General features: G+C 37.7%; 1 protein-coding gene across 1 annotated transcript in view; it reads left to right on the plus strand.

The window, feature by feature from the left end:
- The window catches only part of LIPI (lipase I), a 39623-nt gene extending 21416 nt beyond the window's left edge, over positions 1-18207 (plus strand). Inside the window, exon 8 of the mRNA XM_062175929.1 lies at positions 18134-18207. Within this exon, the coding sequence (XP_062031913.1) occupies positions 18134-18207 (74 nt within the window). The remainder of the gene's footprint in view (positions 1-18133) is intronic.
- Positions 18208-25618: the final 7411 nt, after the last annotated feature.

Consider the following 25618-nt stretch of genomic DNA (forward strand, 5'->3'; position numbering starts at 1 on the left):
GGAAAGGGATTAAATAACTTGTTTATGCTATGCAGCTAGTCACAACAAAAGTAAGATTAGTTGAAAAGGAAAGCATTTTTTTCTCTTTGTCATTTCACTCTCAATCCAGTATTATTCCTACCACCCTTGTTTGCTGCTTCTCTTTTAATTTTCAGGATCATTGTATTCACAGTGGTGTGAAAATATGTCTGCCAACTTCTGTTAATAACAGGATGATAAATCTTGGTGTTTCAGAATCACTCTGAGCCACAAAGCTTCCAAATAATTGGGGAGGGTTTTGATTTTTTCTCAATATTTCATGTAACTGTTTATGTATATATATATATGTATATATATGTGTTATGGATGTATGCATTAAAAATTTAAATGTATGTATTGAGAGAGGTACAGACATAGGAGAGAGAGAGAGAGAGAGAGAGAGAGAGAGAGAGTGTTTGATTCTCTGGTATATCCACCAAATGAACACAATAGTTGGAGCTAGGCTGGAGCTGGAGACATGAACTGGAAACTCAATCCAGGTCTCCTATGTGAGTGGTAGAGACCTAACTACTCTAGCATATTTGCCACCTCCCAGTAATTACATTAGCAAGAAGCTAAAATCAGAAACTAGAACTCAGAAGTCAGCACAGGCACTCTAGTGTGGGATCTTAGATGGTATCTTAGATCTTAGATGGTATCTTCAACCACTAGGTTAATATCTTGTCCCTGTATATGGATTATTAATGTCATCCAGGTATCTGAAAAATGTCCTTTTTTTAAAAAAAAAAGATTTACTTATTTATTTGAAAGTCAAAGTTACACACCGAAAGAGGGAGATGCAGAAAGAGAGAGAGAGAGAGAGAGAGAGAGAGAGAGAGAGAGGTCTTCTATCTGTTGTTTCACTCTCCAGTTGGCTGCAACAGTCAGAGCTGCACCAATCAGAAGCCAGGAGCCAGGAGCTTCTTCCAGGTCTCCCATGCAGGTGCAGGGGCCCAAGGACTTGAGCCATCCTCCATTGCTTTCCCAGGCCATAGCAGAGAGCTGGATTGGAAGTGGAGCAGCCAGGACTCGAACTGGCACCCATATGGGATGCCCGTACTGCAGGCGGCAGCTTTACCCGCTATGCCACAGCACCGGCCCCTGAAAAATGTTCTTAGCTTGAGTTTATTGAATGTATATTTTATGTTCTATAAATTCTAAAACTAGGAAATAAATTTCCTCTTAAATGAAAAATTATATAAAGGTATATGTTAATAAAATCATGATTACTGATCTGCTATGTTAGATTTCTGGCTCACCAGTACCTTGAAGAGAAGATGGATGCACAACAGTTCAATTTAAGTTTTTTTTTTTTTTTTTTTTTGACAGGCAGAGTGGACAGTGAGAGAGAGAGATAGAGAGAAAGGTCTTCCTTTGCCGTTGGTTCACCCTCCAATGGCCGCCGCGGTAGGCGCGCTGCGGCCGGCGCACCACGCTGATCTGATGGCAGGAGCCAGGTGCTTCTCCTGGTCTCCCATGGGGTGCAGGGCCCAAGCACTTGGGCCATCCTCCACTGCACTCCCTGGCCACAGCAGAGAGCTGGCCTGGAAGAGGGGCAACCGGGACAGGATTGGTGCCCCGACCAGGACTAGAACCCGGTGTGCCGGCGCCACAAGGCGGAGGATTAGCCTATTGAGCCGCAGCACCGGCCTCAATTTAAGTTTTGACTTGTGAATGACATTGGAATTTCAGGAGGCACAGTTGATGTCATCACATTTACTCCAGTCACATTTAGACTGTTTCAGTACCTGAATTGATAATTAACTAAATCTAATATGTGCTGGACCTCGGACCTGAGTATACAGTGACATGCAAACTTATTCAACCATCATATGTGAACCAGTTTAAAATGTCCCTGCCTGCTTATTTATTTGCACGCTAGTATCCCAAACAGTTGTAGTGATACATTTACTGTTAGAGTATTATTAATGAAAATAATTATGAATATATTATTAAGGAAACAGAATGAAAATATAAAAGCAATAGCTAATAATACATGCAGTTTTTTTTCCAGAAAAAAAATTTTCAAAGTCTGGAGTGTACAGAGAAAATAATTTTAAAAAGTATAAGATGATAGAGCCGGCGCCGTGGCTTAACAGGCTAATCCTCCGCTTTGCGGAGCGGGCACACTGGGTTCTAGTCCCGGTTGTGGTGTTGGATTCTATCCCAGTTGCCCCTCTTCCGTGCCAGCTCTCTGCTATGGCCCCGGAAGGCAGTGGAGGATGGCCCAAGTGCTTGGGCCCTGCACTGGCATGGGAGACCGGGAGAAGCACCTGGCTCCTGGCTTTGGATCAGCGAGATGTGCCGGCCGCAGCGGCCATTGGAGGGTGACCCAACGGCAAAAGGAAGACCTTTCTCTCTGTCTCTCTCTCTCACTATCCACTCTGCCTGTCAAAAAGAAAAAAAAAAGGTATAAGATGATAAAACATACTGATAATCTCTGTTACTCAAACAACAAAAATAAGACCATTCCTTCATGGAACACCATGGTCACCTTTAGAAACAATATCCTGTGTTAACAATCAGCCTCAATTGTTTTTATATTTTTAGATAAACATTTTAATATTAGATTATATAAGCTTAATTTTCTTAAAGTTCATAAAGGTATTGCACATAAAATTTAATAGCTGGATAGAATTGGTAGTGAGAGAGAAGCAATTTTTTTTTGTTCTTTCTCTTTTTATTTTTTTAAAGATTTATTTTTATTTGAAAGGGAGAGTGACTGGGGGAGGGAGGGAGAGAGAGCCAGAGGAAGAGAGAGAGAGAGAAAGAGTGAGGAAGAGAGAGAGAGAGAAAAGAGAGAGAAAGAGAGTCTTTTTCTACTGGTTCATTCCCCAAATGGTAACAATTAAAGAAACCAAACCAGAATTCCAATGCAAGTTTTTCATTTTCATCAAGCCCCCTTCCCCTTTTTAAATTAGGAGAAATTTTAATCCCTTTTCACCTAATTTTGAACACTATTGAATGTATTATAGTAGTAAATAATAATGTTATTCCTGATAGTTCATGGCTGAATTGCTTGAAATTTGTGCATATCTATATATTAATACATACATAGTTGATTTTTTATTGTTGTTATAAATATACTTTGTTAGCCTTCAATAATTCATTAATCTAACAAGTTATACATCACAAAATTTATTTGATATTTTACAAAACAATGGGGACCTAAACTGAAATAGGTAGGGTTATTATATTCAAGGTCACAGAATACTGGAGGAGTGTAATGCATAGCCACTACCTTAAGGAATGAAATCTATAATAGAAGACCACTTAACAGACTGCCAGAACCCGGAGGGGAAACAAGGCAGCATTTGAAGGGAAGGGAAGATGGTCAGGAAACAAGTTACTTTCAAAGGCATGGGGATCGGAAAATACTCCCACTGAGGAATGGAGCCCTGGCTACAGGTCCTAGAGGAAGTGTCTTGGTTGTTCAGGAGGCAAGGAAACCATGGGTCTTTATTTACTTGACAAACATCGTATTCCATGCAGGACACTGTGGACTAGTGGGCCATTTGATTCAAATACTTTTTAATTTTTTAAAATAATTTTTTCAATTTTTTTTAAAAAGTATTAATACAAAGAGTACATATTGTATGTATTTCATAGGTACAATTCTAAGAAGATATTTCCCTCCTTTGGTGCCCCCTTCATTCTTTTTTTTTAACTTTTATAATGAAGGAACATAAAATATGGAAATGAATGCACATCTGTTATAATCTAGCCATCTAAACCTATCTAGTGGCTTCAATATTTTTCTGTTAAATTACTTTCTAATTAATTTAATCCTACTCTGAGATTTGTACTATAATTTAGATGCCAGGGGGAGTCAAGGAATTTTAGTTCATCTTTATTTCCCTTCTCAAAATTGAGGCAAAATATTTGTACTTACTATACAAAATGTATGATGTTATAATCACTTACAATTATGACATCCAGGAATACTTGCCCTTATTATTTGGTTTATAATCTTTCCTCCTCATTCCTTTCCCTTGTTTTACTTATACATGACCCTGTTGTATACACATGTATTTATTTTTATTGAGCAAAGTTGGAATCTTATGAAAAACATGTTCTGTATGTTGATTTTTAAAAGCATCTTTAAAGATTTGTTTTATTTTATTTATTTTAAAGGCAGAATTACAGGGAGAGAGAGGGAGAGACAGAGAAGTCTTCCATTGTTGGTTCACTCCCCAAATGGCTACAATGGCCAGGGCTGAACTAGGTCGAAGCCAGGAACTTTACCCACGTCTCCCATGTGCGGCTGTGGCTCAAGCATTTGGGCCATCTTCTGCTGCTTTCCCAGGTGCATTATCAGGGAGCTGGATTGAAGTAGAGCAACCAGGACTCGAAATGGCACCCATGTGGGGTGCCGGTACCACAGGTAGTGGCTTTATCTGCTGTGCCACAGTGCCAGCTCCTGTATGTTGATTTTTATACTTAATGTCATCATGTGGTAATTTTTTCTGTTCCAAACATGTAGAACAACTCAAATGTTATAAGGCCAAATATATTAATATGTCCACATAGGGTTTTAAACATTAATATTAAGAGACATTAATATTGTATATTCAGTCCAAAACAGTCTTCCTGAAGGATGAGGAATGGGGAGACTTGAGGGAACAAGACGGGAGACAGTGGTCACTCAGTGTCTGGTGTAATAATTCATTTGAGTGAAAGTCAGGGCTCAGACCAAGCCTGTGAAGGTAAAAACAAAGGGTGATTGGATTCTAGAGAATTTTAGGTTTTGAACAGATATGTGTTATGCTTTAATGGTTAGTTAACTGTGTAAAGGTGAAGTAAAGAAACCAACTCAGAATGACGTCAGGTTTTGAGCTTGGTGACTATTTAAAACTTTTAGTGGTGTTCTATACTCAACCACACATGGAGCGAGTCCAGTTTAATCAATGCAATGTTTTGACAATGTCCACAAGCCAGAGACTTAGTTCCGATTAGAGAGAAAAATTTTGACAAATTAGATCTCTCTTTTTACAGAATTTCATTCTAATGCAGCAGATACACTTAAAACTTAATCATAAAATGATGTCTATTATCCCTTTATTCAGACTTTTTTTTTAAAATGTTTTACCAACCTCATTTTTCATTTGTATGAAAGAGAGACAGACATACATTTGGGGATAGGCACACATTAGAGAGTTTGCAGGAAAGCTGGAAAATTGAGTATGGTTTCAAAGGAGAGTCAGCATATTTCATTGGTAAAGTCAGTAGGAATTTATGCTAGATTGGATGTGGCAGCTAAAAGAGAGGATGGTATAAAGGATGGCCAGGCTGAAGTTATTAGTCCAGAACTCAATGCAGGTCCCCCATGTAAGTGGCAGGGACCTAACTACTTGGGCTGTCACTGTGGCCTCCCAAAATTAGCAGGGAGTTGGAGTCAGGAGCGAACCTGGGATTCGAGCTCTATAGGAGATGTGGTCATATGTAGCTTGTTATGTATTGCATCAAAGGGCTGCCCCTCAGACAAATTCTAATGAGTATTTCTAGTGAACCAGGAGCTGTGCTGAGAGCTGGTGGAACTGTGATGAATAAACAGACATGCCTATACCCTCATTAGGATTACAGGCATAGATTAATTAAGTAGTTACAAAAATTACATAAATAAAATCCATCCATCAAAAATGTCTTAATACAAATCATAGTTTTTAATGGAAATTTCAGATGGGAGATACACATTACTTAGTGAGCTCACTGACAAATGTCTCCATAGGCATATCACTTGAGACTGAAATGATGAACAAAAGTAACTTTCCTGCTGTATTCCAGGCAAAGAAACCAATGAACATCCAGAATCTGAAGTAGGAAGGAGCATGACACACCAAGCGTTGAAGGAAGTCAAGTGTCTCAGTCTGGAAGCAGCAATAGCAAATTGTAGCTGCAAGACATAGGAAGCACCTAGACATTGAAGGAATAAAAACTCTCAGGCCATATTCCAGCATCTACATTTTATTCACTGGACAACTGAAAACTATGAACGTACTTTATTTTGGGCAGTCTGGCTGAGATCAATATTGTAGTTTCATTTTGGAAAAGCATTTTGATCACAATGGATTGGAGAGGGAAAAGACAGGATGCTATGGTAAGAATGGAGACAAGAGATAGCATGTCCCACATTGGAGAGTTTGCAGGAGAGCTGCAAAATTGAGTATGGTTTCAAAGGAGGGTCAGCATATTTCATTGGTAAAGCCGGTAGGAATTTATGATAGATTGGACTTGGCAGCTGGAAGAAAGGACAGTATAAGGGATAAATCCTTGTTGTTTGACTTGACCAATAAAGTGCCATTTAATAACTTGAGACAATTTTAAGTTTTCATTATGTGGGTTTTTTTTCCGTTTATTATTATTTTTTTAATGACAGGAAGGTTTGAGGGTTGATGAGTTATTTAGATTTGAACCTGCTAAGCTTTAGGCACCTTGAGATATCCAAATGGACATGGTGAGTGATGGTGGATGTATATATCTGGAACTCATTGCACAGGCCTCAGGTGGAGGTAGAGATTTGGTGGCCATGAGCAAACTGTTGGTTTGAAAGTTTGGTTTGGTTTTGAATTTGTGGGGAAAGATAACATGTTCTCATCTGGAATGTTGACCTTGAAATAGACCTGAGAAATCTAGATAAGCTCTTAGAAGGGGATTAGAGATATGCCCAGGGACACTACCTTCTGTGAAAGAGAAGTGGGTAACCCTGCCCATGGCGGAGCAGAGATAGAGAAATGATGATGCTGTTTTTGGGTTTAGCTGCTGTGAGGAACCAAAAGGAGACAGCAGGGACAGATAGGTGGTGGCAGGGAGTGTCAGGGCCAACTGGTCTCTTCTGCTGTTCCGGATGTGCTTGTTACCTTTGCTCAGGCAAGTCCTGGTTGCCTCCCAGGAGGAACTTTTAACAGTTTTTAAAATCAATTTCCTCCTTTCTTTCTGTCCTCTCCTCTCTTCTCCTCTTTCTGCTCCATTACCATCTCCCTCCTTCCCTTCCCCCTTCTCCTGTGCCTTCTCCTCCTCCCTCACCTTTGCCCTAAGTTTTATCTAATGAGAGAAAGTAGCAGAGTAGATGGAGTCAGACAACCCCACATTGAAGTAAAAGACTACAGGGAGCCGGCGCTGTGGCTCAACAGGCTAACCCTCCGCCTAGCGGTGCTGGCACACCGGGATCTAGTCCCGGTCAGGGCGCTGGATTCTGTCCCGGTTGCCCCTCTTCCAGGCCAGCTCTCTGCTATGGCCCGGGAGTGCAGTGGAGGATGGCCCAAGTGCTTGGGCCCTGCACCCCATGGGAGACCAGGAGAAGCACCTGGCTCCTGGCTTCGGATCAGCGCGGTGCGCTAGCCGCGGCGGCCATTGGAGGGTGAACCAATGGCAAAAGAAGACCTTTCTCTCTGTCTCTCTCTCTACTGTCCACTCTGCCTGTCAAAAAAAAAAAAAAAAGATTACAGGGACCCACGATGCTGATCATAGTGGTGAGGGATGAGCAGAGCACACATGAAGAGCATCCCGTGGCTGTGTTTCTATTTTAGCCGTCTGTCTATTAGTGTGTGACTGGGAAAGGCGCTAACGGATGCTCTAACACTCCTCTGTCAAATGGTGATACTCATAGTGCCTCTGAGAAGGAATTATGAGACAGGTCAATATGGTCAAGAACATGAAGCTTCATTACAATTCTGCGTACACTGTATATGCCCTGGAAATACTTATTAAATACTGCCTGTATTTTTTATTTTGGAATCTCAGGCTTTTATAAATTACTACTAAAATTAAAAATGTTTGCTAAAGTGGCACAGAGAAAATAGAAGTTATCATTTGAGTATTATAGTCTTTTCGAGGAAAAATGAGTTGTTGAACATTAGTAAAACAGAAATATAATTTACCTAATTTCAGAGAACTATACAATCTGAGTACATATTCTCTATAGACAAGATTTCTCCCTTTTCCCAGAACGCATCCTCAAAATGTTTCTATATGGGACTATATGCAATATGATCATTATAATTCTTATTCTATTATGTGATTATTTATAATCTGAATTGTTTTAATAAATACCTTAACAAATATTTTGTTTGGCATTCCCTCTCTTAGATTGCCCTCTGTATCCCATCTCCTTAAGATTACACCGATTTTATGATTAAATTATTTCAAGTATAACTGGCTAAATATATCAAACTTTCTGTTTAGGAAGAACAGACCATTTTATAAATTTCAAGAAGTCAAGATTCTTGCTCAATTTTTCAGAGACATTGTAAATATTTCAAGCATTGTTTTGACATATTTCCAGAGTTCAAATCTGCAGTGTTCCACATGCAAATACAGGATTCACAGTCTCATGTTAAAATCACTTACATATCCAGAAAGGTAAGAAAGTGAAATTTTAATTTCAACATGTTATCTTTAAAACTCAAAAATATTGCTTTGTTAAGTTATTGCTTAATTGCTTAAGAATTCATGAATTAAAAAAAAAGGTACAAACTAAAAAAGTGCATCTAAATTTATTGTTAAAAAAAGAATTCATGAATTAAAATATTTGTTTTTTTTGTATTTCAAACTATTTCAACATGAACATTAGAATATCATAAAGATACAAAAACATTTTTAAATTTTTGGCTTACATGAATTTTATTTTCAAATCACATTATCCAAGCAAAGAAAAAATATATAATCATTTACAAAGAAATAAAAAAGATGAAACTATTAAGACAATTGTCTGCCTCAGAAACTTATCAATAATTTGTTTTATATATATGTAAATATGCATATGCAAATGTGTACATGCATAGGTTCCTCAAAAATTCATGGAAAGCATATTTTGAAAAGCTATGAATTTCAATTTTTTTGCACTGAGATAAACATATTTTAATTGCATCTTTCTGCAAATGTTTTCAGGTACCCTTACACATTCACAGAATGGTTGAAATCTTTTTATATAATCCTTTAGATGAAATCCAGTGGCTGAAAATCCTGTAGTGAAACATATGGTCATAGAAGATAAAAGTCATTGTGACTTCCAAAGACACGTTTTTTCAACTTCATTACTCGTTAGTTAGAGGAAAATGTTCATTTTCATGTGCTTTATCTAAGATTCTACAGATCACTAGAGATTCAACCCCAAGAATATACTAACAAGACTGAGGATCTTGGATATAAACTATAACAGCATGAAAAGCAACTGACTGTGCACTCTAGTTTTATGGTTGCCTGTTTTGACTGGTCAATTAAAACAGAAATGTCTCCATTCAATAATAATGTGACCCTACCTGTGTGACATTTTCTTGAAGATAATAGACTATCAGTATTTTTCTTAGTCCATTTAATATGCCCTTCTTGATTCAATGTTCTCACAATGAAATAGGTTTCCCACTGTCTTCGTTCTGTTCATTTAAGTATACGTGTTTGACATAGAACAACTTGTAATACCATCAACAAAACACTTGGAAAATCCCAAGAACACTAAGGAACTCCTCTACAGATTGGTATGCTGTTGGATGTGTGAGTTTTTCTAACATCCAACTCCAGCTAAAACTCAATTGAGATGGATTTGTCCATGGCCAGAAATCTCTCATTAGTTGACTATGATGCTTTCTCTTTATTTTCCTGTATTAATGTATTTGACTTATCAGCTGAATAAGAAATTATGGACAGTAAAAATGAACATAATAAATGAAAATAATCTATGTTTATATTAACTCTATATTCACAAGGAGGAAAGGTGACAATTCTTTGAAATGTAAGATATTTCATCATAACTTTCAGTATTAGAAAATTTAGTTAGTCCAAAGTAATAAGTAGGATGCCATTATAATGGCAACAAACTGGGAGTAATTTTATTGTTCTTTGCTTTTGATTGAAACACGTACAAAAATCCCCTAGATGTTTTCAGAAGAAAAATTAGTATCATCATTTCCTGTAAGAGTATATGAGGAGGAGAGGTCAAGCCTTAATGGTCTACAAATGTAAAATTTTTGATCACCAACTGATTTATTAAAAGCTTCCACTAACCATAGAATAGAAATACATTAGTAGTCTTCCAAAACTGAACTCTAAAGAAGGCAGAATTACTGCATTATCACATGCCCTAGGCTTCTTCATTAATATGAAGAGTCTTTAGAAGTTCATGGAAATTGTGTATTTTTATCTTTTAGTCATTTTAATCTTTTCATCTTATATATTAATTTACTTTTCCACAAACTGTTTTTTTTTTTAAGATTTTATTTATTTATTTGACAGGTAGAGTTACAGACAGTGAGAGAGAGAGAGAGAGACAGAGAGAAAGGTCTTCCTTCCATTGGTTCACCCCCCAAGTGGCACTGCGCTGATCCGAAGCCAGGAGCCTGGTGCTTCTCCTGGTCTCCCATGCGGGTGCAGGGCTCAAGTGCGTGGGCCATCCTCCACTGCTATCCCAGGCCACAGCAGAGAGCTGGACTGGAAGAAGAGCAACCGGGACTAGAACTGGTGCCCATATGGGATGCCGGCGTGGCAGGCAGAGGATTAACCTAGTGTGCCACGTCGCTGGCCCCACTTTCCACAAACATTTTGAAACCCCTCATAGACTGATATGCCTCACATAGAACAAGCATTTTAGAGATGATTATAAATGTGCTTTCTGGTATCATTAGAGATTTTACTGAGCAAAAACATTATATCTAGTTATTTTTAGGAAGAATATTTTATTATAATATTAAGGGACAAAGTGCTTTAATTCACATTCTAGTCCTAGAATTATTTGTTTTAAATTAGTAATTTCTCTGCAATCATATTATTAGGGTACAGGAACAGGACAAAGAGGAGACAGATCAGGAACTCAACAGCCAGAGCTGGTTTATTTGGAGACAAACCTGAGAGGGACACACTACCACTGAGGGCAGAGCACATGGCAGAGAGAGCCCTGTTCTCTTACAGAGTAGGGTTTGTGTAGTTAAAGTGCTTGGGGTCCTGCATCCATGTGGCAGAACCAGTTGGAATTCCATGTTCCTGGCTTTGACCTGGCTCAGCGCTGGCCTTTGCAGCCATTTGGGAAGTGAACCAGTATATAGAAGACATCCCTCTCTCTCTCTCTAATTCATCCTTTCAAACAAAAACAAAATAAAATCTTAAAATAATAGAAATAAAAATGATTTGGGCACTTAAGTGGTATTCCTAAGAAATGTTTTTATTAGTGAGTTGCTTTCTAGATGAATAATAATGGACACACTTATTGTCTACTACATTCCAAGTGCTTTTATTGTAATACTTGCGACAACACCGTGGAATATTTTTTTCATTTCGTTTGTTAGGAAACAAACCCAGAAATGATAAATAATATATCTGAAGTTTGTCAGCTAAGATATGCATTGACAATTATTTGAAACCAAAACTTTCTTGAGGTTTTTAATTTGTTGTTGGTTTCTTTTGCTTTTAATCACTATTATTTTTTCAGTAACAAACCTTTTTTCATTAATTGGTATAGTAATTACCATTGTAGAACATTTGGAAAAATTAATTTATATATAATCCTACCACTAAGAGATAACTATTATATTTTGCCATATTACTTATAAGTACATATGTAGCAGTGGAATCATGGATTTAATTATTTACATTGTGTTAGAAATGTGATTTTATAACAACTTTTGGTTCTTTTTCATATAAATAACATTTGGATCTGTGCTGGACCATAAACTGGGTTCTAAGGTTTTTTTTTTTTTTTTTTTTTTTTTTCCTAAGTTAAAGTTTCCATTGTAGTCCATCTTTTGTGAAATGTTTGACTTTATTTTCCTTTCACTGTTGTGTCCTTTCATCTCGAAGTCTGGTCACCTTAAACAGTGAATATCTCTCCATAGGTAATTATTTGGATTTTAAGCAATTTCCTTGTTATATAGTTGTAGAAGGGACGTCAAAGAGGAGGAACAATTGCAAGTCCTCCGCAACCTCATGATGTTCACACCCTGATACACAATGTTGGTGAGCCACAGGCAGTCACTGCTCTTCATGTGTGTTCCTTTTAAAGTCATTTATTTTAGCGGGCTGGGTGAGGGTAAAGGCAAACACATGTGTCCACTCTTAGATTTGTCTCACACTCTTATTCATGTGTTGCACAGACAAATGCTGTTTACAACTCATTTGTAGGTTAAGTAGGAAATAGAGTGAGGTTACTGGGATATACTCCAAAGCAAAATGTATTACATAATTTTAATTTTTATGTGAACTATAAACAGTGGCTGCAGTATTACTGAGTTTGTGAAATTTGGATGTAATTAACTCTGCTTGGAAGAAAAAAATACTAAAATACATTTGTGTGTTTAGCACATTCCCTCCTGGCTGGGGATGCTAATAGATCTTGGCTAAATGGATGCTTTATGTTTAATTTTCTAGATAATCGCCCTAACAATCTAGTTGCTTTTCCTGTTTTGCTCTGCCCTTACAGATGTGTATTAATGAGAATTAGCACTGCTAAATTCTTGGGATGTGAGTTAGAAAAATTTGACGCCTTATGGTACAAAGTCATATAACCATTACCACAAACAGGGTTTGGATCATCAGTCACAAAACTCCTTGGTACTACTTCTTGGGTTTTAACCCCACTACCCACCTCCATCTGACAGGGACTGTTGTGTATGTTTCATCTTTTCCAAATATTATATATGTAAATGGAGTTACATAGCATGTGGCTGCTTAAGTATGGCTGCTTTCATTGAGCCACATATATTTAAAATTCATCTATGTTGTTCAGTGGAATGTTATTGATGAATAGTATTTCATTGTATGACTATAGTTTGTTTATCCATTCATCAGTTAGAGGACATATATTTTGTTTGCGAATTTTGTTGTCTATGGATGAAGCTGCAATAAATATTTGCATACAAATTTCTATGTGAATGTACATTTTCATTCCTCTTGGTTAGATATGCAGAAGTAGTAGTGCTGGATCACAAGGTGAGTGTGCGTTTAGCTTTATAGGAAATTGTCAGTTTTCCAAAGTGACTACACACCTGCATTTCTATTAGCAATATGTGTGAGTTCATTGTTCTGCATCCCAACTGCACTTTTATCAGTGTTTGTGTTGTTTACTTAGTTTTCAGGTTAACTTTTCTGGTAGGTATGTAGAGCTTTTTAATTTGGGTTTTTAATTTGCATTTCTCAAATGACAAATGGTGTTGACAATCTATGCCTTTTAAAGTGGGGTGTTTACGTATTTTAATTTAACGTGATTATGGATATCAAGTCAGTCACCTTACTGTCTTTCTGTCTGTTTTTAGTTTCTTCCATCTGTTCTTTGTTCCATTTTTCCTCATTGTTTGCTTTCTTTTGGATAAAGTGAGTAACTTCATTTCATTCCATTTTAATTCCTTTGTGGCTGTGTTAGCTACACCTTTTTAAAATTACTTTAGTGGTTTATCTGGAGTTTATATATTCTAAGTTTTAATTTAGCACAGTGAACTTTACCACTTCATATATAATGGTGGTATAATAGGAGAATCTTAAAGTAGTATATTTCTATTTCTTTGGTCCTAGCTTTTGTGTTCCTTGGCATATGTTTTACATGTACATATGCTAAAAATCCCATAATATGTTGTTTTTTGTTTAAATGTTCTATTAAAAATGCAAACAATTAGGAAAATATATATTTATCCAGTTACTATTTATGGTGCTCTTTAAACTCTGCTGGGTTCTTATGTTCGTCTGGTATAATTTACCTTCTGACTGAAGAACTTTAACATCTTTTTTGTGGTGTGTGTTTTTGAGTGCTGAATTCTTTTAACATCGTGTGTCTGAAAAAGTGTTTATGTCACCTTCATTTTGAAAGATAATTTTTCTGAGTAGAGAAATCTGGTTTGGAAAGTTTTTACTTTCAGTACTTTGAAGAGGCCACTGTATCACCCTCTGATAGACTTATCTGTGGTAAATCTGCTGCTATTCTTTGTTTCTCTGAAAATAAAACATCTTACATCTTTTTTTTTTTTCCTTTATCCTGTTTTGAGATTTTCTTTTCATCACTGTTTCTGAGCAATCTGGCGATGCTGTGCCTGTAATTCTCTTTATACTCCTTGTATTCTCTCTAGGATCAATGCATGGTAGAAAACAATGCACCAACATCTTTCATGCACTGAAAGTAAAAAATGGTCAACATACTTACATGAGAATGAATGGATTCTTGTGTTTGAAGCTTATTGATCTTCATGGATCTGGGGATTTATAGAACTCATCAAATTTCTTCTAAATTTTCAACTGTTTCTTGAAGTAGATTTTTCTGTGTCTCTTCTCTCTTCCTTTTTGGATTCCAATTTCAAGTTTGTTACGCTGCTTGAAGTTAATCCGTAGCTCACTGATGCTCTATTAATCATCTAATTCAATTTTCTCTCAGCATTGCATTTTTGACAGTTTTTGTTGCTGTATCTTTACGTTCACTATTCTTTTTCCTTTTGCAATTTCTAATCTAATATTAATCTCATGCAATGTATTTTTCCTCCCAGGCAAAATCATTTTAACATCTGATGAATTGGTCTGTATATCTTTCATGTCTCTACTTGCATTTTTGAACATGTGAAATATGTAATAACTGTTTTAATGAATGTATTTGCTGATTCCAACATCTGTGATAGTTCTGATTTGGTTTCGATTAGTACTGGCTTGGTTTCAATTTTTGCCTTAAATGAGTTAATGTTTATACTTCTTTGGAGACCAGTTGTATTAGTCAGCTTTTCATCACTGTAACAAAATATTTGAGGCAGGCTAACTATCAAGGAAAGAGTTATATGGCAGACTCCATTTGATTTGGCCTTCAGTGATGGCACTCTTGATGGAAGAGTACTGAAGTGGCACAAAGCATCAGAAGTCAAGAGATGGGGGACCTGTCTATGTCACGCTGTTTATAGTCTCTCTCTCCTTTCAAAGCCACCTGGATTCAGTTATGGGCTTCATCTGAAAGATCCAATATAATCAGTTTTCCCAACTAATCACTTGCCTGAGACCTAAACTCTAATATGAATAATTAGATTAAGTTTCCAAACTCTTACTACAATCAGCATATGACTTTGGGGATTAAACTCTGCAAGAGTTTTGGGGTGAGCATCCAAACTATAGCATTAGTAGATTTATCTACAAAAAATGAAGAGAATCAATTACCAAAACTATTTGGTAATTTTTAAAAAAATATTTATCCATTTGAAAGGCAGAGTTACAGAGAGGCAGAGGCAGAAGCAGAGAGAGAGAGGAAGAGAGAGAGAGAGAGAGAGAGAGAGATTCTCCATCTGCTGGTCCACTCTCCAAACAATGGCCAGAGCTGGGCATACAAAGCCAGGAGACTGGAGCTTCTTCTGGGTATCCCACGTGGGCACAGGGGCCCAAAGACTTGGACCATCCTCCACTGCTCTCCCAGATCACGGCAGAGTCATATCAGAAGTGGAGCACCCAGACTCAAACTGGCGGCCATATGGAAGTCTGGAGTTGGGAACAGCAGCCTCATCTGCTACACTATATCACTGGCTCCGGTAATTCTTGATTACATGCCAGACATTGTGCAATCTATTACACTGGATGCTATATATTTTTATATTCTTATGAATATTCTTGAGGTTTATTTTCAAGATACTGCTGTTTATAAGTAGATTGAGGGTAGATGTCTGACCTGACAGCTAAGATGCCCACATCTTACATTGTAGTGCCTGGATTTGACTCCTGACTGTAGCTTCTGATTCCAGCCTTGTGCTAACGCAGATGCTGGAAGGCGGCAGTGATGACGCCAATACTTGGGTGTCTACTACTCACATGGGAGACCTGGATTGAGTTCTAGGCTTACAAGCTTTGGCAGTCCTAGCCCTGGGTGCTGGCTTCTGGGGAAGAAAGCACCAGAGGCAACTCACTGTGTCTGTATGTCTCTCTATGTTTCTGTCTCTGTGTCTCTCTATCTCTCTTTATCTCTGGCTGCCTCTTTTTCTTTGCCTGTTAAATACATTTAAAAAATTTAAAAAATGAATAAAGTGTGTTCCTTTCAGGTCCTGCTTTTGTGTGAAGCAGGCCTAGAGAAGTGCTCATTCTAGGCTTAATCTGCATTACTCTGGCAAGACTCTTGTGTCCTGTACCTGGTGGCCTGTGAATCATTGGTTCATCCTGTCTGACAGGAGGGGACAGCCCTGCATGACTGCTTGAACTCTTATCCTGAATAACTTTAAAAAAGAACATTGGATGGGTAGAGGTGATTATGTTACCCAAAAGCCTTAGGGAGTTTTTTGAAATGAGGAAGCACATGTACTTCTTGTATTTGATCTGATTAATGTGGATTAAAATTCTAGGAAAACCTAGACTGTATTTAAAGTTTACAGAGACTATGTCACTGGTTATCTTGTGTTATTTTTATTAAAGTTCACATTTTAATTTTATTAACATATGTGTTCATTTCTGTCAACTTGTGTTAAGCAAAGCATTAGACATCCACTATTCAGTGTGCTTTTTAAAATTAAAAAAAGTAAACCCTTGTTCTTCTTTTCATAGTAGTTTAAATTTTATATCAAACATTTTCTTTTATTTTATGGTGTTTACACTTTCTATTGCCTAAGAAGAAGAAACAATTAACAACATAGAATAAAAACATCAAAATAGGATCATAGCCATGGAATTAAATCGCTGTTCATAGTGTATAAAGAAAGAAAATAAATTTCTTATATGTTTTGAAGAGACTTAACAATTACATGCAATGTGATCCTGCCTAAACTGTCTTATAATGCATACAGAGGTTTTATTTAGTATGGGATATTTATTTTAAATATGCATTTATTATATTAATAATAGATTATAATTCAGTGGTAATATGTGAGTTTTATTGTATTATAGAAAAGAAACAAAAATCACAACATATTATGAATATGTAAAGAAGTCAATTACTAAATGAGATAATTTATATATATATATAAGGCTTATGACACGTATCACTTATCTAGACTCCATATAAACATGGTGGACCCAGGAAATTCAGTGCACTGAGGAAGCATTCAATGATAAGGAATGTAGCAGGCTAGATAGATAGTCAATTAGCATATACATTTGTTTGGGGGAAAAGTCATCATTCATTCACTTATTTCTTAATGGGAAAAGATGTCTGATTATTCAATTATGTGTAATTATTCTAAAGATAAGCATACAAATTCTAATATCTAATAATATAATCAAAAGCTACTTAGGCCAACATCCAAAAAAACTTATTGAAGTATTATAATTTTTAATTTACTGCTATGGCATTAAAATGATAATATCAAGCTGCCTTTATTGTATGAAGTGGAAAATAGTGTAGTATTCTGTAAATGCCTTCATTTTGTTACTTTCAAACTTTAGCAGATTCATAAAATTAGTTTATTTAAAAATCAAATGATTCAAACAAAAAGGCTTCTGAATGTTATACAAATAGATTCAATGGTGTTTTTATGAGGAGACTGGTAGCAAAGCATCTCTTGGGCAAAAACAGTGCATGTCAAATCCAAGTGATCTACCAGCACCTGTGCAGGTAACTTGGATGATTCACTTTGACTAAGTTATTATTATTGATATAGGAAAATCTTTTATTCCTGTCATTTTTTTTTCATTTTTGTCCTTTCTTGACATTTTATCAAACTTTTCTTATTTTAGTTGATTACATTTTACATGGTTTTACCTGATTTAGCAAGAAAATAAATAGACAAAATGCCAACTTCCTCATGGTATTTTACTTTTCAGGAAGCTTAAATAATACACGCGCAATCTTTCTAACAGAAGACTCTAGGCATTATTGTTTCCATTTTAGTAAGTAACTAAAATTCATTGATTAGATCATTTTGGCAGAATTTGTTGATGTACTTCTGTGGTGGCTGTCACAACAGAGGGAGTGGCCTGGCCATTAAGAATTGAGTGCACTTTTCAGGAATTTTAATACTCAACTCTACATCCCATACAATACCAGTTTTCCAATGAAACAGCAAATATAGGAAAGGTTGGAACACAGAATTTTTTATTCTATTAAGCAAACAGAGCCAAATGAAATGGAGGGGAAACTCCAACTCTGTACTTGGAGGGTTATCTGGTTATAGGCACAGAAAATTCTGTTAATGTCAGAAGGAAAAGGAAACTTTTCCATTCATTAACAGTTATTTTTCTATTTTCTCTTTCACAGGCCACCAATTTGCAGGTATAATTTTGTACTTACTGAAAGAAAAGAAGTATTTCTGGAGCCAGACACATGTGTAACAAAGAATATATAAAATGCTTTCTTCTATCAAATGGAGCAACTTGATAGTGACTTGAAGAACTTGTAAATGGGAACAGTGCAGTCTTTCTTTCAGAATGCATTGTTCAGTCAGATTCAGATATTTCTATGCTTTGACTAAATTCTTAAAAATCAAAAATATAGATAAAAATGCATGGGATAAAGCAGTCTGGAAATATTCTAAAAGTTGTTTATTTCTGTTTACCTTATGTGCTTACTAAGTCCTATGTTTATCATTGAGTATTTACTTCAACTACTTATAAATAAATATATCTTCAAAAATAGAGAAGGCTACTGCTTCAGTACACTGCCTGAACAGTACCATTCTACATCTCTCAGACTGTAATAGTAAAATAAGTGAATGAATTTTTTATTTATAAATTTGGGAGAAATCATTTCAATTAGTGTGGATCTTGTAAATATGAATATAACTTCTGCTCAGTGATGTACGTGGCATTTTGAGTAGTGCTTTGTAAATAAAGGCTCTGTATCTTTAAGGCACAATAACTAAACAACTTCTGGGGCCAGAGTGCTTAAGGTCAGATCCCGGATCGATTATTCACCAATGGTGTGATCCCGAGGAAGTTTATCTGCCTCCCCATGTCTCAGTCACCTAAGAAATTTTGTGAAGCTTGAGTCAATAAAGTGCTTAAAACAGAGTTTGTCCTCAATGGTGCTAACGTTCTGGATGATGATAGCTGTGCCTGCGTGCATCACTATGTTCCTGGAACATAGTCATTCATTGAAAAATTGCAAGAACTCCCGTCTTCTCTGAAACAAAGGTTTACGTGTTTACACAGGATTGCACAGAGGACCAGAATTGAAACCTAAGAGATTAGAGCCCATGTTCTGAATCACTAGGTTATGTTTCTCCAGATCTCAATATGAATCAGTTGTTAACTAGAGTTACTAATGGTCACATGCAAAATAATTATATCTTTGACAATCTTGAAGTTTACCTGTGAAGTCCGGGGATTTCTAGGCTTGAGTTCTGTCTTAGTTACACCTGATTCCTCCCACGGTTTGTTTTGTGTGTATTTCTAGAGCAGTCTGTCAGCTACAGCCAGGCTCCTGGTTCTTTATTGTCTGCAATATTTGGATTGTAGGACTGGCATAACAGAATACTGCCGACTGGGTGGTGTAGGCTTCGGAATTTTATCTTCTCATTGTTCTGGAGGATACAAGTCAAGATCCAGCTATTGGCAGGTTTCATTTCTTAGGAAGCCTCTCTTCTCGGCTTGCAGATGGCACCCTCCTCTTGACGTCTTCACGTGCTCCTTCCCTTGTATGTGTGCATCCCCGGAGTCTCATTCTGTATTCCAATTTCTGCTTATTTTAAGGCCACCAATCTGATTGGATGAGGGCCCATTCTTACCACTTACCTTTAAAGGTCCTGCTCCAATACACATTCCGACATATCAGGGATGAAGGTTTCAAACTGTGAATTATGAGGAGGCCTTAGGGCAGCCCATAACACCTGCCTGGACCCATTATCTCCACAGTGAGGGCCTTTGCTGATTAATCCACTGGGAAGGTGAATTGGGGCCATTGTTAGTGCCCACCTGCAAAACCTTAATGTGTGAAAGCCCTTGGGGCCTTATATTCGGACTCCAGGTAGAAACAGCATACTTTAATCTTCCCCTTTGGATTTAGGCAGTGCTGACTTCATCTCTATAGTGTGACAGTCACTCATGAAATCAGCTCCTTCAGTTTCTGCCACGACCCTGCACTCTGCAGCCTTCCACTTCAGTCCACAGAGATGCTGTCTCTCCTCTGCCACACAGGCATCTGCTCACAAAAGTTTCTCACATTTTAAAAGAAATATACAGACGTCTGGAATTTCACATTTCTGATGCCTTCCACTACATTGCCAGATAACCCCCGAAGCTTTGAGTCTCAACTTGACGTTAATGATATCTAAAGTTAAAATGAACTACAGAAGTAACAGCAGGAGCAGAAATCTTATTGCAATATTGCTGGTTGGTTAGGGCTTCTGGGTAACAGAAAAACAGTAGCTGACATCCCATAGTATATTAGATGCCATTAGCCACATAATGATCCGTCTGTGCCATGGGTAATAGTCTTCCTCGCATAACTCAAATATGTAAACTTGAACATGCATTTAGTGTTCCCTATTGCAGGATCTTCTCCAGTATCCTACTTCCTTTCTCCTTTTCTAAAGGTAAAGGTTAACATGGCAGCCTCCAGAGCTTGTCTGGGTGGGGGAGGAAGTAGATTCTTGTGACCTTCAAATTCCCAGCCTCCTACAGACATTTTCAATTGTACTTCTTTTTTCTCCAAATGTGTGGTAACCCATAGTTTGAAAACAAATGTAATAAGGACAAAAATGGACTTTCTGAAAGAGCATAATGAAGTGCAGGTATTCTATAGCAAATTATATCTGAAACAACAGGAAGAACAAGTAGTCACCATGAACAGAGTACGTTATGCCAGGCTGCCTTGTAGACCTGATGTTCTGGATCAGATACAGCAGGTGCAGGGACGAGATGTTTCAATTCTTTATGGATGCCTACACTTGGCAAGAGTCATAGAACCTGACTGAACACTGCCTTCTGAAGCCTCCTCTATAAGTTAGCTTGATTACATTTAGGCTAGTATTTTTAACATAAAATAATTTCCTTTATCTAATTAAATAACACATTGCCTATTTTCTTGAGGTCTATTTTACTAAGATACCTTCTTTGAGTTTTCATTACATTATAAAATTTAAATTAAAAAAGATGGTAAAACAATAAGTATATCTTTGTTAATCAAAGTGATCATCCGAAATGGAAAATTGACACAACCACAGAACACCTGGGTTTCCCTTTTTGTTTTTAAAAAATAATACTCCAAAGTAATAAATTACATTATTCAAATTGGCTGTAGTACCTATCTAATTTACTGGATAACTATTTAGATGTGTGTATGTGTGTGTATGTGTGTGTATGTGTTGCCCATATAGACAAGGTGCAACTATTTAAGTTTACTTACAATTGATTATATTCATAAAAGTATTGTGAACCATGTTATACAAATACATAATCCTGATTTTTCACATTATTAAAATAATAGCAAGTACATAATGACCACTTAATATGTGCCAGTGTGTGCTTTAAGTCATTTACTTGCAATGTTTTATTTACCTTTGTACATGCGCTATAGATTATATACTTTTATTATCATAAGTGGGTGAGAAAAATATTTTATATGGTTAACAATACTGGAAAGACACATTTGCTGCATTTTCACTGTTGTCTACTGAGTAAATACAGACATTCTGTGAAAGTTTGTGAATGAATAAATGGATGCATGGTTGAACAGGGAGTCAGTTCCCCTGAGAAGAAACACAGGACAATGCGGGGAGGTTGGCTCTGAGAATCTATGATGCCAATAGTTAGTGCCTGCCAAGTGACATGGAACTTGCTGAATGTTGTGACCATGTTGGCAAAGCAACAGACACACGTGCTGTTTGTCTGGAAAGTGCTATTGGTATCTCAGGATGAAGACATGGCTAAAAATTACCAAATACTTGAGACCTACCCCAAGACAAATGCAACCTGCTTTCCCAGGTGGCGTAAATAACATTTTCTCATTGTCAGAGAACATTAGGGGGTGCTTTCTGCAGTTACCAAACGTAGGACTTCAAAGCATAGATAACATTTTCATTCATAATTTTTTCCCCCTGTGAACATGTGGTACTTGAAAAAAGAGGAAAACCTTAGAGGTGAACAGCAGATTAAGCAGATGGTGTTGATGAGTTGAATTTGGATTTTGGTATCATGGCTTCAGTTTCTGGAATGCTAAGCTCTTGGCTCAAGGTAGAATTATATCTCACAGGGACGCAGAAAAACGTGTCTGCATGCAGGCTAGCAGTCATGATTAAATTGCTTTAAATAGAACGCAATATTGCAGAAAGTGTTTGAAAATGCACTGGGACCCTGTTGATTACTCTTCCAGGTTTCCTGTGTGATTCTTATCAGCACCTTCATATCAGCACCTTCCCATGCCAAGCTCAGGTTTGCCTTCAATCCTTTCTTCTCACTTGTGCCCTTTCTTGACCTTTTCCATGTTTAATTTCTCATCAGTCCTCAACACACTCCCAGTTTTGCCTTAGCCTCCTCCTCTGTTTCCTAGAAATGTCATTCCATGTCATGTCATGGCATGGTGGGTTATAACCAGTATTTACTTACCTTATCTTTACTTGCATGTAACCATCAATAAAATGTGGGCACCCCACTACTAGAATTTTTTTGTTTTATATTTTCAGGGTCTCAAGGAATGTCTAGTCTATTTCGGAGAATCCATAAATATTTGTTCAACAAACATGTGCTGATAGGTATTGGTAAATGCAAAATTAAAATTAAATAAGTGAAGCAGTAAGTTGGGGTTTTTTTAGCCTAACAACTGAAGAGTGGGCAGATATCAGTGGGTGTAGGCTATTTACAGGAACAAAACATTACAGTCAGTTCTGAACAGAGATCAGAGTGCTCTCTGAGTACAGCAAATTTGAGATTATCAATGCCAAAGTCCTTTCTAAGAATGTCGAAAAACGGGATTTTATTATTAGATGATTTTAGCCAAGACAAAAATAACATTGAATAATAAATTGCATTTAGAACTGATTTTTTAAAAAAATCCCACACATATTGATAAAATACTAAAGCATTCTTAACTACTGAAGTATGGCAATTGTGTGATAATTGTCAGGACCTTTCTTAATAATTGTTTAGGAAAACAGAAGATCTGAAGGCAAACAGCCAAGGTTTTTGGAAATCACAGGACTTTTATCAGTTGAACTTGTTAGAGTTTTCAAGAATTTTTTTTAATCTCAAATACATGTTAGTGTTGTGTTATTCTTCAAATCTTGATAGGAGAAATATTGACTTGGGAAAACACCTATAAAAATGTTTTTAAGACGTGACCTATCAGAGTGAATGCAGAAGTAGGAAATGTGCTTATTCTTTCTTATTTATTTATTTGAAAGTCAGAGTTACACACAGAGAGAGAGAGAGAGAGCGACAGAGATCTTCCACTCCACAGATGGCAACCAGCCAGGACTGGGCCAGGCAGAAGTCAGCAGTCAGGAGCTTCATCCAGGTCTCCCACATGTGTGGCAGGGGCACAAACACTTAGGCCTGCTGCCTTTCCCAAGTCATTAGCAAGGAGCTGGATCAGAAACAGAGCAGTAAGAACACAAACCAGTACCCATCTGGAATGCTGGCATTGAAGGTGGCAGCATAGTCTGCTAATGCCACAACACTGACCCCAGTGGGCTAATTCTTAGTAGAACATTCTTTGGGGCTAACACTCTGGTGTAGTGAGTAAAGCCCCCAGCTGCAGTGCCAGAATTCCATATGGGCGCTGGTTTGACTCCCGACTGTTCCACTTCCAAACCAGTTTTCTGCTACAGCCTGGGAAAGATGGTCCAAGTTCCTAGGACTCTGCACCCATGTGGAAGACCCAGAAGAAGCTCCTGGCTCTTGCCTTTGGATCAGTGAAACTCTGGCCATTGCAGCCATCTGGTGAGTGAACCAACAGATGGAAGACCCCTCTCTCTCTCTGCCTCTCTTCTCTCTCTGTGTAAATCTGACTTTCAAATAAAAAAATTAAATCTTTAAAATAAATCTTTAAGTGGGGGAGAGAAAATGGAAACAAGAGAGAGAAATAAATTAGTAAAAGTTATTAGATATACATTTTAAGGATCAAAGCAAATGTATTCTCAGAACTATGTGACCTAGCTTCCAAGATAATTTTATTATAAATGACAAGGTATGGCTTACTTTAAGTAGTGAATTACTGAAGAAAGTGATTGTCTTATTCCAAACTTATTTTCCTGTAACCTGTACCAAAAACTAACACTTGATCAATGTATGTAGATTTGAATGTAGATATAGTTTTTAACATAAGGTAAAGAAAATTATTTGGGGCCAGCGCTGTGGCTCAACAGGCTAATCCTCCGCCTAGCGGTGCCGGCACACAAGGTTCTAGTCCCAGTCAGGGTGCCGGATTCTGTCCCAGTTGCCCCTCTTCCAGGCCAGCTCTCTGCTGTGGCCCAGGAGTGCAGTGGAGGATGGCCCAAGTGCTTGGGCCCTGCACCCCATGGGAGACCAGGAGAAGCACCTGGCTCCCGCCTTCCGATCAGCACGGTGCGCCGGCTGCAGCGCGCCGGCCACGGCGGCCATTGGAGGGTGAACCAATGGCAAAGGAAGACCTTTCTCTCTGCCTCACTCTCTCTCTCACTATCCACTCTGCTTGTCAAAAAAAAAAAAAATTATTTGGAATCCACTTCAGTGCAAAAATAACCCAAATAAATAACGCTAGATTTTTTTAAAGTATTTTAAAGATTTATTTAATTTTTTATTTGAAAGGCAGAGTTTCAAAGCGGCAGAGGCAGAGAGAGAGAGAGAGAGAGAAAGAGAAAAAAGTCTTCCATCCGCTGGTTCACTCCCCAGATGGCTGCAATAGCTGGAGCTGCACCTATCCAAAGCCAAGAGAGCCAGGAGCTTCTTCCAAGTCTCCCACAAACATGCAAGGACCCAAGGACTTGGGCCATCTTCCACTGTTTTCCCAGGCCACAGCAGAGAGTTGGATCAGAAGTGGAGCAGCCAGGTCTCGAACCAGTGCCCATATGGAATGCCTGCACTGCAGGTGGCTGCTCTACCCATCATGCCACGTCGCTCTCCCCAGTAGCACTAGATTTATCCTTATCTAACTTCCCATGGGGGAAGTCAAGAAAATATACAGAATCTAAGTCTGAAGATCTTTGCAATACACGAAAATTAATTACAACCTTCGAAGCTCTTGGAGGAAATGGCAATAATTAGTGCAAATAGAACATTTGGACCAAGAATATAGCCAGGTGGGTTGGGGGGAAGCTGACCCAGCACTCTGTGATTCTACTTCACTTGCCAGTCAAAGGTAGATGATCATCTATCCATGGGAAAGTAATTACTTTCTGAGATCAAGGGAATATTCATCCTCCCTATTTGTTTTGCTTCCTAATCATCAGGAACTTACAAACCCTGGGAAGTTACACCAGTAGAAACGAACATAGACAGGCAGTGATAGCCTGCTTGCTATGGTGCAGTGTTTGACTAATGGGTCCCCACATGGTCAAACTTTCCTGTAACCATTCCTATAAGTAACTCGCCCATCCTCTCAAATTCTGACTCTGAACTCACACATGTATCTCACTTTGGCCACTGGGACAACAACATAGGACACAAGCTAGACTTGAAAAGTACTTCTTGCCCTTGGATGTCAGAGACATCTCATTAAAAACATCGAACCAAGTGTCTGAGAGGAGAGACATGAAGTGGAGAACTGAGCTTCTGCAGGAACAGTTGTCACTGACCAGAGTGACCATGGACAGATACTTGCAGAGACAGC

This window comes from Lepus europaeus, chromosome 2, assembly GCF_033115175.1.
Source record: "Lepus europaeus isolate LE1 chromosome 2, mLepTim1.pri, whole genome shotgun sequence".
In the NCBI taxonomy this organism is placed as follows: Eukaryota; Metazoa; Chordata; class Mammalia; order Lagomorpha; family Leporidae; genus Lepus; species Lepus europaeus.